Genomic DNA, 14,643 nt, shown 5'->3' with positions numbered 1-14,643 from the left:
CCTGGATAAGCAGCCAGTTCTCTGCCCGAAACGATGGGGTACTGACTACGGTAGTATTCTCACCGCACGAAGCACTATATATTAACAGACTATTATTAGCTTAATAGACTACGTCCAACTCGACGATATAGTGCCAAATATGACTATTCAAATATTAATATACACGATGTCTCAATACCGATGGTAAGCCGAACTTGGCCTTACTCCCACACGTGGCGTCGCGGGGAGGCTTTACGTCTGTGACTCTATTGGAGGGTAAGAAACTGGACTGAAAAGAAAGTCCTACTTTAGTAGCGCAGTATATATACGCACTATGAACAAATAGTCCCATTAGTGGTGCGGTAGCCAGATTCCTACGCGGAACTAGGACTTGTTCGTACATGTTGAGCGGTACGTTTGAACTGGGTCTGGGGGGTATGGCAGCCTGGCACCAAGGTCTCGACCAATAGTAGAATGGAGACTATTATGGGATGTTCAGTAGGCTAGAATGGATATTCAATGCATATTGTACAAGGAATATACAAGGGATATCAAGGAATATTAGAGAATATACAAATACAATTAAATATATATATATAAATAAATATATATATTCGGTTTAATCTGGCCCTTCACAACAGCCACCCCCTGATTGGTCCCAGACCTAATCAGTTAAACAGAGACAGATTAATCGCGTTGTCTATTTACACATAAGGGTTTGCTGTAGGGGTCAGTCAACTTCACAAAGTCATAGGGTTATAGGGTCATGGTCATCATCGATTGTGTCTGGGAGTCGGGGCAGTTCTATGAGCCTCGCCACGGGACGGGTGTAAGTGCGACCCTGGACAAGCACTTCAGCTGCTCGGACCTTGCCGTCGGCACCGGTGATCACTTTGCTTACGCGGCCGGCCGGCCACATAGCTCTGGGCAGTGATTGATCAATAATCATGACGACTGTTCCTTCTGTCAAATTGTCTCTCTCCTTTACCCACTTCTGGCGGGTCTGTAGAGACGGTAGGTAGTGCAGTAGGAAACTGCTCCAAAACTTGTCGGCTAATACTTGGCTGTACCTCCACATTCGTCGGCCGTTCGCTTCTTCAGGCCGGTACATTGTCTGGGGTAACGCAGGATCTAGCCGCCCCATCAGGAGTGTGTTGGGGTCTGCGGAGATAACAGTGCCCAATCCACAGAACACAGGCTTCTTATTCTCAGCCTCCTCCTGACTGGCTTCCCTCGGGATAGGCGTGGGCCACTCTCCTTCCGGGAGCTTTAGGAATGCTGGGCCGTCACTGTAGACATTGCGACGGGTGAGGTCATCCAGGGGCATCCCCCGGGTGATGACGTCAGCTGGGTTCTGTTTTGTATCAACGTAGCGCCACTCTGTTTCTCCGGTTAACTCTTCGGTTAAGTCTTGAATCTCGGTGACTCTGACTCCCACGAAGACTTTGTACTTGCATGAGTCCGATTTGATCCAGGCGAGTACTGTCGTGGAATCTGACCACAGGATTGTTCTAGACACCGGTATGGTGAGCTCACGTTGGATGAGCGTGGCTAGGTGCGCTCCGGCTAGGGCTGCGCAGAGCTCTAGACGTGGGATAGATTGTTGCTTGCGTGGGGCTATTCTCGAGCGGGCGAGGACAAATGCTGTGTAGATCTCTCCCCCCTTTTCTTGGGCCCGCAAGTAGGCTACTGATCCGTATGCGACCTCTGAGGCGTCACTGAAGACGTGTAAGTCCATTTTACATGTCTCTGGCCTCACCGTGGGTGGGAAGTAGCTTCGGCGCATATTAACGCCTGGGAGTGAGTGGAGCTCCATCTCCCACTCTCTCCAGGTGGATGCAAGGTGTGCGGGAATGGGGTCGTCCCAGCCCTGGTCCTTGTCCCACAATGCTCGTACAATCATTTTTGCCCTGGTGGTGTACGGTAGAATACATCCTAGCGGGTCATATTGTCGGGCGAGTGTTGTGTACACACTCCGTCTGGTGGTCGGCGCCGCCGCCGGCCTTCCCTGCTCCGTAGTCAGGGGCTTGTGTCTGTAGTGAAGCGAATCTGTTTTGAATCGCCACACCAATCCCAGGGTCATCTCCTGGGCTTCTCCCGGGATTGTAGCCATCCAGGTCTCGCTGCTGGCTGCCTTGTCCTCGGAGGAGAGGCTGCGCAGTACTTGCGGATCGCTGCTGGCCCACTGCCTGAGATCAAAGCCGCCTTTGATCAATGAGGCGCGGAGTTTAATCAGGAGAGCCTCGGCTTCTTCCTGGGTTGAAAGGCTTTGTAGACAGTTGTCTACGTAGAAGCTGTTCTTTACGCTGTGTCGGACCTCTTCGTCCGCTGCTGGGTCCTCTGCTACATGTTTCTGTAGTGCAAATGTAGCACAGCAGGGGCTGCACGTCGTTCCGAAGGGGAGGACTTCCCATTGGTAGATGGCTGGGTGCTCATCTCCTGGCTTCTCTCTCCATAGGAACCGTAACAGGGGCTTGTCCTCCTCTACTAATCTCACCTGCAGGAACATTCCTTTAATGTCCCCGCTGATGGCCACCTTTTCCTGGCGGAAGCGGAGTAGAACGCCGAGTAGGGAGGGGCCGAGTGTGGGACCGGGCAGTAACTCTTTATTCAGATTTTGGGATCCGATCTGGTAGCTGCAGTTAAATACTATGCGGTCTTTACCGTTGTGATGGACCTTGTGGTGAGGCACGTACCACGATTCAGTGGTCTGGTCAGCCTCTTTAATGTCCATCTTTGTGACGTGTCCCGCTGTGATGAGCTTCTCAATCTCAGCGCGGTATACACTCTCTTGGGCGGGGTTCTTGGCTAAGCGCCGCTCCGTGTTCAGCAGGTACCGTTCTGTGGCGTCTGTCTTGGCGTGGAAAGTAGGCATTCCTTCTCGCCGCAGGAGTGGCGTGGCGTATCTCAACACGCCGTTGACCGGGACTCTCTTGGTCCCTGTCTCGAGGAGGTGAATGGCGTAAATGTCATCTTTAGAGCGAATGTCTTTCTTTCCGTTCTTAAAGGGCATTTGTTCCAAGGTCCATAGCCGCTCTACGTGTTGCAGGAGTGCGGTTTCTCCCTCTGTGACTCGGGAGTGGAGACATCTAGTGGCTGTATTTCGGTTGAGAGATTTGGCGAGCGGGCCTTGGAGAGTCCATCCCAAACGGGTCTCGACTGCTGCAGGACAGCCTCGGGGTCCGGTATGAACCCGGTCTATCGGGACAATGAGGTCTGCATGGTCGGAGCCTATCAACAGGGTCGGCATAGCATTGTCTATGAGCGGGATCGGTAACTTGCGCAGATGTACATATTTCTCCATCAGCTTGGCGACGGGGTATGTGTACCGCGACAGTCCTATTTCTTGGCTGGTGAAAGCGTCTGTAATCTGGTACCGTCGCTCAGGCTGGCCGCTTGCTGCGATAGAGAATGAGACATTCTCGCCCTTTATCGTCTTCAAATCTCGTCTTATTGTCCGAATTGTCATTTGGGTTTCGCTTCCCCGCAGCCCTAGCTGGGCCGCAGCGGAGGCGAGCAGAAGGGTCTTCTCTGACCCGTCATCGAGGACGGCGTAAGTGTCCAGGACTTTATTCTGGTAGCTTAGTGTCACACGCACTACTTTTAGGAGTACTCGGGCTCCACTGCTGCTGGCGGGATCGATGTACATGACGCTCGCTTTGCTGCTGGATGGTGCGGGTGAAGGGCGCCGTCTGTTACTGTCGTGAAGTATGTCCAGATGGGCTCCATCGCACTTGGTGCACCTTTTCTTTAAGCGGCATTCGGCTGCCATGTGTGAGCGCGCACAGCGAAAACAGCGCTTGTTGGACTTTATCCATTGACTTGCTTCCTCCGCGTTCAGCTTGGGGAAGGAGTCACATTGCGCTAGCCAGTGTTCTTTCTCACAGTAGGGGCACACTATCTTCCACTTCTCCGTTCTGGAGGGGGTACTGTGGCTCCTGCTGCTCGGTACTGACTCCGATTGGTGCATCACAGTCACCGATCTTCTTCCATCATTTAGTCGTCTGGTTCCTTCTCTGGAGCCAGGGGTGCTCCGTCCGAATGTATCTAGCCGTAGGCTGCTGACTTCTCTCGCCAGGAAGTCTGCTAGATCGAGGAGGTTCGGTTCGGGGCCATTCGGGTCTCGGTGGTCTCTCTGTCGCCTAAAACGCTCCTGTCGAGCGGGCGGCAGCTTCTCCAAGATCCTTTCCACATTTGAGTTGGCGTAAAGTTCATGCCTCCCCTTCTCTCTCTGCGCTCCCAACATCCCTACCAGGGACTGCACTCTGATGGACAGGTCGTCCAGTGCTCGATTGTCTATTGCTGGGGGTAAGCGGTCGATGTGTCGCAGCGTTTCCGTTAGCCGGTAATTACCGGTATTTGACTGGCAAAATCTGTTGAAGTCCGACATATTTAATCTCTCCGGTCATAATGTCCGGTGAAAATAATTCCCTCTAAACACAATTAGATTATTTGAATTGTATTAAAATAGGCTAAAATTATATAGCCTATGCGATGAACGAAACAATCTCACCAAGCAGCCGGTCTAATAATGACATCCTGCTGTCAGCGCGAGCTGGCTGCTGATATATTTACGTGAAGCATGGCTTGGCAGGGTGCAGTACTCCAATTCAGCCATTGGCAATTCAGCTGTTGGGTGGGGGCGCTGCTGACACCACTGCTCTGCTCTGCCTGCTCCAAGTGCTCCATGCTTCACGTAAATATATCAGCAGCCAGCTCGCGCTGACACAGCGGTGCCAAATTTCTCAGTTCTTCGCTTGATATAATTAATACAAATGTCCAATATAACGGAATTAGTTAGCTCATAAAAATGTGATTATAACAGACTGCTGTTTATTAAGGTCGGGCAGACTGCCCACCGACACCTCAAGTCGGCAGCAGCAGCACGAAGTCTCGAGGGACTTATTTTATTTGGAATATATTAATGACTGATACGCAAAAGTAGCCTAGTTTTAAGTTAAAATATTATAAATGCCTTGATGATGTCATTCTTTATATAGGTCTATCAATTGTTTTTAAGCTCAATAAACTCTGACCGGAATTTATCCCATTTGTCCGGTAGATTGAAATCTACCGGACACTCAGACCTGCAAAAAAAAATTCTAACGGAAACCCTGATGTGTCGGATCTCCTGGATCACGTAATCCCATATGCGCCCATACCTCTGGTCCAATGCTACCAGCGCTGCTGTGTATGGGGTGGTGGAAGTCGCGTAGGCGAGCGCTATATTATGTGCGCGGGGTACCTTTAAGTGCTTCAGTAGGATGGCGTATTTGTGGCGTTCATCCAATACATCCACCAACATGGTCTCCAGACACATGCGGAGTTCTGTATACTGGGCCCGGTTCTCTTGGGTGAAGTCGGGTACCATAGGCGTGCCAATGTATGACGCTGACTGTGGATACATCGGCGAGCGTTGGGGGAGAGGCCTCCTAGGCGAGTCTCCTCCCGCTCCTTGGTATGGGCTGGTACCGGCAGTGTACCATGGCCCGCTTGTCCAGGTGCTGTTCCTCGGTGCGGGTCGTGCGTCGTGCTCACCCGGGTATAGAGTCGGGGGTCTGTAGCGCAGCTCCGCGGGAGTATAGCCTGGGCTGTACCGGACCTCCTGGTCCGGTAGAGTACTGTGCTGTCGTCGGGCGTGGTTCTCCTCCTCTTCCTCTTCGTCTTCAGTTAGGTCATCCAGTGCTTGTAGTCTCTGGTTTAGCCTCTCCACAGGATATGCTGCTCCTTCCCGGTTGCTAGGTCTCGCTTGGACCGGTGGGGGGAGGTGGTCTGTGGGGGGTATAGACCTCGTCTGTTGGTCAAGTTCAGGGTTGTTTACTCGGCTAGGGGATGCCGCCCTGGAGGTGTGTCTAGACGAGTTCCTGGAGCCTCTGGCGGAGGGAGAGGGTGTTGTCCGTCTGATCAGCTGTTCTATTAGTTGCGCTTGCTGTCTGTCGCGCTCTGCGTCCCGTAGAGCACCAGCAGCTGCTCGCTGGCTGTCTGCTCGGTCTCGGGCCACATTCTCTTCTCTCTGAATGCGTCTTATTTCTAGACGTATATGCTCTTCTTCGCTCCGCTGCTGGATCTGCAGTCGGTCGCGTTCAGCAGCGGCGTTCAGGCTGATGAGGAAGGCCTGCTGTAGGGTCCTCTCTGCCTCGCTGGGAGAAGGCGGTTGTATAGGGGAGCCTTCCCTCGGGGTACTCCTTGCGGAGCCTTGGAGCTCTATCTCCACGGTGCTCTCCCCGTCTTCTTCCGTGCCGAGTTCTCTCTCGGTAGCGTTGTATTCCTCCCGGGACTCATCGGGGACTACTACTTCAGTACTGGCGGGGTGTGAAGTCATGTCTGGTTCCCACTGGTCCCCACCATGAACTTGGTCAGTTACATTAGAGCCCGTAGGGGCCTCTATGGTCGGGGTAGTCTGGGCGTTGGGGTTAGACATACTTTTACTTTCTAGTTTTACCGCGTTTACTGTTAGTAGAAGACTAGGTTGTTGACTGACAGCGTAAGCCTCTAAGTACTGAGGGAGCCGTCGTTCGCGCTGCGGGTGTTGGTTAGGAGGATCGTTTCGTGGAGTGTTCATCATAGGCCATTTCAATATTAATAACACTATATTAATATTACACTAATTACCATCCGGCTCGAAGGACCAATTGTAACTGAGGGGTACAATTCCCTGACTGTATTACTAGATATGATACTTACTACCACTACCTTTGTACTTAATATTCGGCCACCCAGTACTCGGCATAAATATATTATGATGAACACTGTCACGTAGATGAAACGGATCCAACACAAATGTACGAATTAGAAATAGGTCTTTATTTCTACACAGCGATGGTGTGTAGAGCAAGCACTTAATCAAATCAATCACATTTATGAATGGGAATTAGTATGCACTTTTATGGCAAGAGTATTTGTCGGTATATCAATAGAGAATGTCCAATCTCTGAAGGCGCAGGTGGTACATATACGACCTGGAATAGTTAAGGAATAACAGCAATGGTACTTCAATGATTATAGACTGGATACACTAGGGGGGGGTTAATCCGGTCGCTTGTAAGCCGACAGGAGTAGGAAGGGGGGGGGGGTAGAATCCGGCTGCCTCATCCGGCCAAGGGTATCCCAGGTGAACCCACTGTAGTGCCGTTCAATGCGCCGGCGATCCTTGGACCACAGATGAAAGCAGGTGGACTCTTTGTGGGCCGGCGTCCTCCGGTCCACGGAGGAGAGACGTGAAGCGACCTCGTCTTGCAGAGCGTCTCCTCACCTTGCGTCCTCTCCAGGGGGGGGGGTTCCAACACACAGCAGTGTCGGGGGTCTTTATCCATGGAATAATCAACGTATACAAAGCATAATCCGTGCCGGGGAAGGCGGGCTGTCGTCGGTAGAATAATCCGGTATACAGGTCCACTCGCTCGTCGGCTCTGGGGCTCCTCGGGTGCAGCTTCACGTGGGGTCAACCACCCTGGATAAGCAGCCAGTTCTCTGCCCGAAACGATGGGGTACTGACTACGGTAGTATTCTCACCGCACGAAGCACTATATATTAACAGACTATTATTAGCTTAATAGACTACGTCCAACTCGACGATATAGTGCCAAATATGACTATTCAAATATTAATATACACGATGTCTCAATACCGATGGTAAGCCGAACTTGGCCTTACTCCCACACGTGGCGTCGCGGGGAGGCTTTACGTCTGTGACTCTATTGGAGGGTAAGAAACTGGACTGAAAAGAAAGTCCTACTTTAGTAGCGCAGTATATATACGCACTATGAACAAATAGTCCCATTAGTGGTGCGGTAGCCAGATTCCTACGCGGAACTAGGACTTGTTCGTACATGTTGAGCGGTACGTTTGAACTGGGTCTGGGGGGTATGGCAGCCTGGCACCAAGGTCTCGACCAATAGTAGAATGGAGACTATTATGGGATGTTCAGTAGGCTAGAATGGATATTCAATGCATATTGTACAAGGAATATACAAGGGATATCAAGGAATATTAGAGAATATACAAATACAATTAAATATATATATATAAATAAATATATATATTCGGTTTAATCTGGCCCTTCACAACAATAGCTTTATAGGTTAGTTTAACCCCCTTAGTTGTGAGTACACGATACATGAACACACAATGTGTCTCAACACAACAAACCCGATTTGCATGGAGACCAGTGACAAGACAATTCACACATAACTCGCGTCGTATCCTAAATGTAGTGCAGCAACACTCGTTTTGTAAAACATCGTTATTTACAAAACATTTAGAAGGGAAAGCAAGAAGAAGTGTTCAAGGTCTGGTCAGGACCTTGCCTACCGGGAGCGCAGATCAACCGAATTGCAGTCTCTAACATGGCACCGAAGTAAACACAGCCTCCTGTGTTTGACGACACGGGCAGCTCGCTGCTCCAACCCGCCGCTACGGTGCTCCTTGTTGACGCAGTCCTCGCTGGCCTGGCTCCGGGCAGGTTCGACGGACATCCTCTGTCAAAGATGACGTCGTAGTCAAGAGTGTTTAAAACATGTTATAGTCACAGCACGTTCAACAGTGTAGCATTAAGCCAACGGCCGCTCTCGGCCGATAGCAGCAAGCTAACGTTACCTAGCCTAGCACAACAGGCTTGGTAAACACAGCGAGCTAGCGCCGCAGCTAACAGCTGACTGGCTAACACAGTAGGCCACAACTAGCACGCAAGCTAATTAGCTACCACCGGAACTCGTACACAACGATACAACAAGTCACACTCAGACAGGCCGCCGTTCTGAAACCCTCCTCACCTTTTAAGAGAGAAGAGAAACGAGATGTTAACACAGTTTTACAACGGTGAGTTTACCAACATCCGGCGGCGCCAGCACAAATCACATCTGGGCTGTAGCTGACTTGAACATGGATTTTCCGATAATGAACATCCATGCTCACATTTCCTCGTTTAGGGTAAACTCTCATTTGCATATGAGAGACGGGGCCTATACGGTGACAGAGAAGTACCCACGCATCCAGAGATCCTGGGATCACCAGTTTACTGGTCGTGGCCCACTAGTTGCTATAATGGGCTTCAGACCAAGGTCCTCCGCTGTTGCCTAAGAGGCTGAACAAAAGGACCCTAATCTGGGGCCGGTTTCCGTAAACATTGTCAGCCAGCCCCCATAGCACTAACGGACAAGTGGAGCTCGCAAGCAAAACATTACTCACCAACCTGGAACCCACCGCTTCTCACAACAGACGGTGCGTCACTACAGTCCAGCTGTGTCGCTGAAAGGTTTTACCGCAACCAGCCACAGCAAGAAAGACTGCAGTTGGGAGACATGTAGCGGCGTGCTCCCAATACGAAAACCGGTGGAGTTTGTTTAGAATGATCACCATCTTCCAGACACTCCAGTGACGAAGACAATATCGCTGCATTTTCTCGAAAATAGTGAGAGAGAAAATAAAGATATGATGTCAACGTATCTCTTGTTTTCCAACTCTTCTCCTACTATCACATCACGTCAAGTGGGGATCTACCGAGGCACTTCCTTGTGGTGAAAGCGAGAAAGGAGGAGAGCAGGTGACCACACACCTGCTTATGAAGGTAAGCTAACGAGGGGTGTGGTCAGATGAATACTGGGATAAAGGTACATTGTGGAATTTTATTCAGTGCGCGTGCACATATGCGAGGATAGTGCATGAGTGACGCCGAGCGGATCCACTACGATACAGAACCAACTCCGAAATAATGCCTAACCTTAACCCTCCCTAACCTTAACTTAACCCTAACCTTAACCAACTCCGAAATAATGCCTAACCTTAACTTAACCCTAACCATAACCAACTCCGAAAGAATGCCTAACCTTAACCCTCCCTAACCTTAACTTAACCCTAACCTTAACCAACTCCGAAATAATGCCTAACCTTAACTTAACCATAACCTTAACCAACTCCGAAAGAATGCCTAAACTTAACCAGCGGAAGAATGCACGTTTATAGCGAGAGATGATAAACGTAAAAAGAAAAGAAAATAAAAATGTAAGTGATTCGAACTTGTGACCAACCGCACCGCAGGCTCCACAGCACGGCGGCGTACCAGACAGTTGAGCTAAGCGTCGATGGAAAAACATCAGGGATTACGGCTACATAATGCCGCAAGCTCTGCCGCTCCGCTCTGCGGCTGCCGCGCTGCCGCGGGGCGTGTCACAGCCAATCAGGGAAAACGCGGAAGCACTCGGCAGCACTCTTCAGCTCCAATTAAAGAATAGGCGGCCGGGACCCGTGTAGAGGTAGATGGAATTCTAGGGGCTTTCCCAGCACAAAGAAATCCATTACTCTCTCAGTTACAGTAACAACTAGAAGAGGAGGAGTGTTTTACTGTGCCTACTATATGACGCTACGGACCTGTGTATATAAGTCACAGCTTCAGTCTCGTCGAGCAGATTTTGATTTTTGACTTCAGACACCATTCATCTTCGATGCTATGCTAGAAAAGAGATGTTTTTGTTTTATACTCACTTTTACTGAATTGGACATTTCCAATGCAGTCTCTATGAGTCTATGTAACTTGCTTTTTCTAATTAAAAAACTTTTTTATAATACCTATTGAATTCGTGGACTGTTTTCTATCGCAATGCGTCACGACGCTGGCCTCGCCCTTCTCTCGTCTGAGGTAACGGTATAGCTATATCCTGGAAGCCATGCAGATTGAATCAATTGCTGGTTACTGCTTTTCAGCTAAAGTTATATAGAGGATATTATATATATATATATATATATATATATATAGTGCCATATATATATATGGCACTGTTTGTTGTTTGCGGGCTCCGGTATCTCTGTGTTCGACGGGCTCCGTCGGGGTTGTGGGAAACTGAGAATCTAGTCACTGCAGGACCGGACGATCGGTACCACGGATCGATGGATCTGTCGAATTGATAAGGGGTACTGGGACTTGCAAATGATTATTAAGTGTTATTGCGCTAATATAATTACTATTGTTGTAGGCAAAGTAATATCATCAGACTTTCAAATGAGTAGCATTACAGGCCTTTCCTCACAAATGAGGATAGTGGCGGTGCCGGTGAAGTAATTATCATCAGGCTTTCAAATGAGTAGCATTACAGGCCTTTCGTAAAATGATGATAATAATGATGATAATAATGATGATAATAATATTATTGTTATTATAGGCGATAAGAGTTCTCCCAGACATGCATTCGGTTTATTACAAACAAAGAAGAGGTTAACAACTCTTCTATGCTTATATTTCATATCAACTGGATATAACTAACTAGTGACTATGAAGTAAGCTTGATAGAAATAGTAATTGACCCGAGAACTTAGCGAGTTTAGCACCTCGCTGGGGGATATCGGGCGGCCACAGGGTTATATCTCGAGTAAGTGAACTGAGATAGATAGAGACAAACCCATCGGCTCTCATCAAACAGTCTACAAGCTATGGATGAGTCGGTCGCAGTTAAGTTAACCACCACCTGCTAACAGGTCTTAGTGTGGCCGCCTGTGGATCCTATGGTCCCAGGTTCAATCCACTCGGTTACACAAGCTAACCTTTGGACCCCCCACTTGATTTGATGTGATAACAGTGGAGAAGGTTCTAGAATTCCTTGACCTCCTAGTTGAGAACCATTGTCCAAGAGGATGGGTCTCTCTCTACCTTATAGACGTCGTGGTGGTCGAGGACGCTGTCGAAGCCCTTGTAGATGTCGTTGAGCATGTCCACCACCTCCATGGGCGTGCTGTACTGGCACAGCGTGGTGAAGCCCACGATGTCACTGAAGTACACCGTCACCTCATCATACAGCTCTGGCTCCACCACACCGGTCTCCTTCAGGGACTCCACCACAGGCCTAGAGAGAGAGAGAGAGAGAGAGAGAGAGAGAGACGGACAGACAAGACAACATTTTATCGAAATATTAAAAGGTATTGTAAGTGGTATTTATTTTGTTAAAATAAGTGGTCTACCTGTTTTGTGTTTATAATTCTTTTTTTATTTAACCTTTATTTAACCAGTTACGAACAAATTCTTATTTACAATAGTGACCTGGCAAAAGGCACAGTTTAAGATTAAAACAAGTTAAAACATGGTAAGACAAACAGAGTAAAACAAAACAGCCACAGCATGCAGGCAGATACAGGTGCTAGTTTAGTAGCAGTTGCAGGTGTCAGTATAAATGTCAAGGATAGTTTCCTTGAAAGCTGACTTGGAGATGAAATTGTCCAGTTTTAAACTTTTTTGTAAATTATTCCAGTCTGTGGGTACAGCAGACTGAAATGATGATTGACCAATTACTGAGTGTGTTTTGGGGATTTTCAGCAGGATGAGATTTGTAGAGGAATATAAAGTGCAGTGGTGAGTTCTGAAAGGGGCATTTGCAGCTAAACCGATGGTGAAGAGTAATAGAGAACATAGAGAGTAGTTTTGCAAGCAGATCGGTAGATGGTGTCACCATAGTCTAGCATGGGAAGAAATGCCAATTTAACCTCTCAAGCCCTAGCCATATTTTCAGAAAATTCGCCTAAAAGTACATATCCAAGTAAATGGAAGATTTCTCCACTTCTACAAGGTCATTTTGAATGTTCTTGGTATCTATGGACCTCAGGGAATGTATTCCCAATGACCTTATTATGGCCAAGTCATAATACCACAATGGAAACAAGCTCTAGGGCTTTATTGTTTTTATCCTTTGGATCAATATTCTTTGTATTGTATTGTATTGCGCAATCCTTGCTTTATTGCTTCAATAAAGACATCAATCTATGGATCGGCCCAATGGCAGAGTTAAATCTGGATTTAGTACCACCAGGCGCCCGTTACAGAGCAGCAAAGACTGTGAATAAAATCTACTGTAAGTACAGTTACTTTTGTATAATGTCCATAGCTCCGCCATTTTTCACCATATTGTGACGCAGACATTCACAGAAAGGTTTTATGGCAATAACGTTGAGGTTTGTTCGACCCGTGAGATATAATCACGATTTTCACGTCAATATTTGTAAGAGAAAAATGGTTGGCCTAAGTTTGTATGCGGCTGGTGTGAGCTGGGTTGTGTAGTTTTATGAAATGTAGATGTCCATCGAAAGCCCTGGGTCTCCTCTTTCTTAGGACTACAACGATTTCATGACAGCTTTCCTGTCCTTGCATCTAAATCATCCGTTTTCTGGTGCAATGCGTGGAGATTTTTATAAGCTTTATTATAATATATATATTATATATTATATATATTTATGAGATAAATCTTGGCGCAGTACAGGGCCGATCGGCTTAAGAGGTTAACCAGAGTGAGTCTAGCAGAAAAAGTGAAAGAAGAGCGCATCCTGTACAGAAAACCAAATGTTTTATTTGACCTTCGCTTGCAACTTGTTAATATGATAGGAAAAAGTGTTGAGTGTTGTCCAGCCATATACCCAGGTATTTATATTCAGAGATCTGCTCTAGGATCATTCTGTTGAGGGTTTTTATATGGAGAGGTGAAATGAGCACAGAACCCTTTTTACCAAACCACATGACCTTGTTGGTCTTGGAGTTATTCCACATAAGGCGTAAGGAGGAGAAGGCCTGTTGGATGCTTTATTTATTTATTTAAAAAAAAATTAATCTTTTTCCCCCTCCTTTTTCCGATTTTTCTCCCATCCCACTGTTAGTCGTTATGCCAATTCCCAACCCCCTTCCTGGTTGTTGCGCACTTTCCCCTACTGTTGGTCCGAGAGGCCGGAGACTGTCACATGCTTTCCTCCGACGCATGTGCAGCCAGCCGGCAGCCAGCCTGGCCGCGCAGATTCTCACTGGGAGAGTGTAACGTGTGGGTGGCCGCACTACCGCTCTCCAGATCCTACCCTTGCTGAGCAGGCGCCCCGGCCGAACTGTAGGGGTCGCTGTCCACAACGCCCAGGACCCACCCGCCAGCTTTCCCCACCCCCTAATACTGCCAATTGTATTAGTGTGAACGGCCAGCCAAGCTGGTGACAACACCGGGAGCTGGATTCGAACACGCAAACCCAGCGTCTCCAGCGTTGGTGACGAACGCAATCTCCGCTACGCCACCTGACCACCCCTGTTGGATGCTGTTGAAACTAGATTGTAGCAGAATAACTATGATCTGGGGAGGGGCCAGTGGCATACAGAATAAAGCAATAAATAGTGTCGTCAGCATAACGATGAATGGATGAGTCCCCAACAAAGCTCGCTAAGTTATATAGAAAATAGTGTTGGACCTAATATGTAGCCTGTGACACAAGTTGATCTGAATGAACCGCGTTACTTCTAAGCCTCCCTAAGGATGGGGTGATCTGCTGTGTCAAAGGCCTTGACTAAGTCGATGAATATAGCTGCACAGTGTTGTTTACAGTCGAGGGCAGATGAAATAGCATTGATGACTTTATGAGTTGCAGTTACACAGCCAAAACCAGAACGGAAATCAGACTGAAAATTCATAGATTTTCTTTTCTCCTCCTTTCCATTCTGAGATACATGCATTAGATATAGTATATATGATCTACTATGATACTATGTGATTAGCCCCTCTAGGGTTGGCTTCAATTCATTTTAAATTCTAAAAGAATGAAAAACGTTTGGCAAGAAAGGGTTTTTATTATCCAACCTACTGAATTGAGTAAATGAGAATGAATGTTATATTGTGTGCAAGTAAACAGTAATGTGTGTTGAAAGTGAATTGATCACAA

At 47.9% G+C, this 14,643-nt stretch overlaps 1 protein-coding gene across 1 annotated transcript in view; it reads right to left on the bottom strand.

Moving 5' to 3' along the window:
- The window catches only part of gucy2cb (guanylate cyclase 2Cb), a gene marked incomplete at both ends in the record, with an annotated part of 151,597 nt that overhangs the window by 9,438 nt on the left and 127,516 nt on the right, over positions 1–14,643 (bottom strand). The window contains one exon of the mRNA XM_084322976.1: positions 11,618–11,810. Within this exon, the coding sequence (XP_084179102.1) occupies positions 11,618–11,810 (193 nt within the window). The remainder of the gene's footprint in view (positions 1–11,617; positions 11,811–14,643) is intronic.

Source organism: Notolepis coatsorum (assembly GCF_963971535.1).
Source record: "Notolepis coatsorum genome assembly, chromosome: 10".
Lineage (NCBI taxonomy): Eukaryota > Metazoa > Chordata > Actinopteri > Aulopiformes > Paralepididae > Notolepis > Notolepis coatsorum.
Note: the sequence above shows the minus strand (reverse complement) of the source record. Positions and strands in the feature narration are given on the sequence as shown.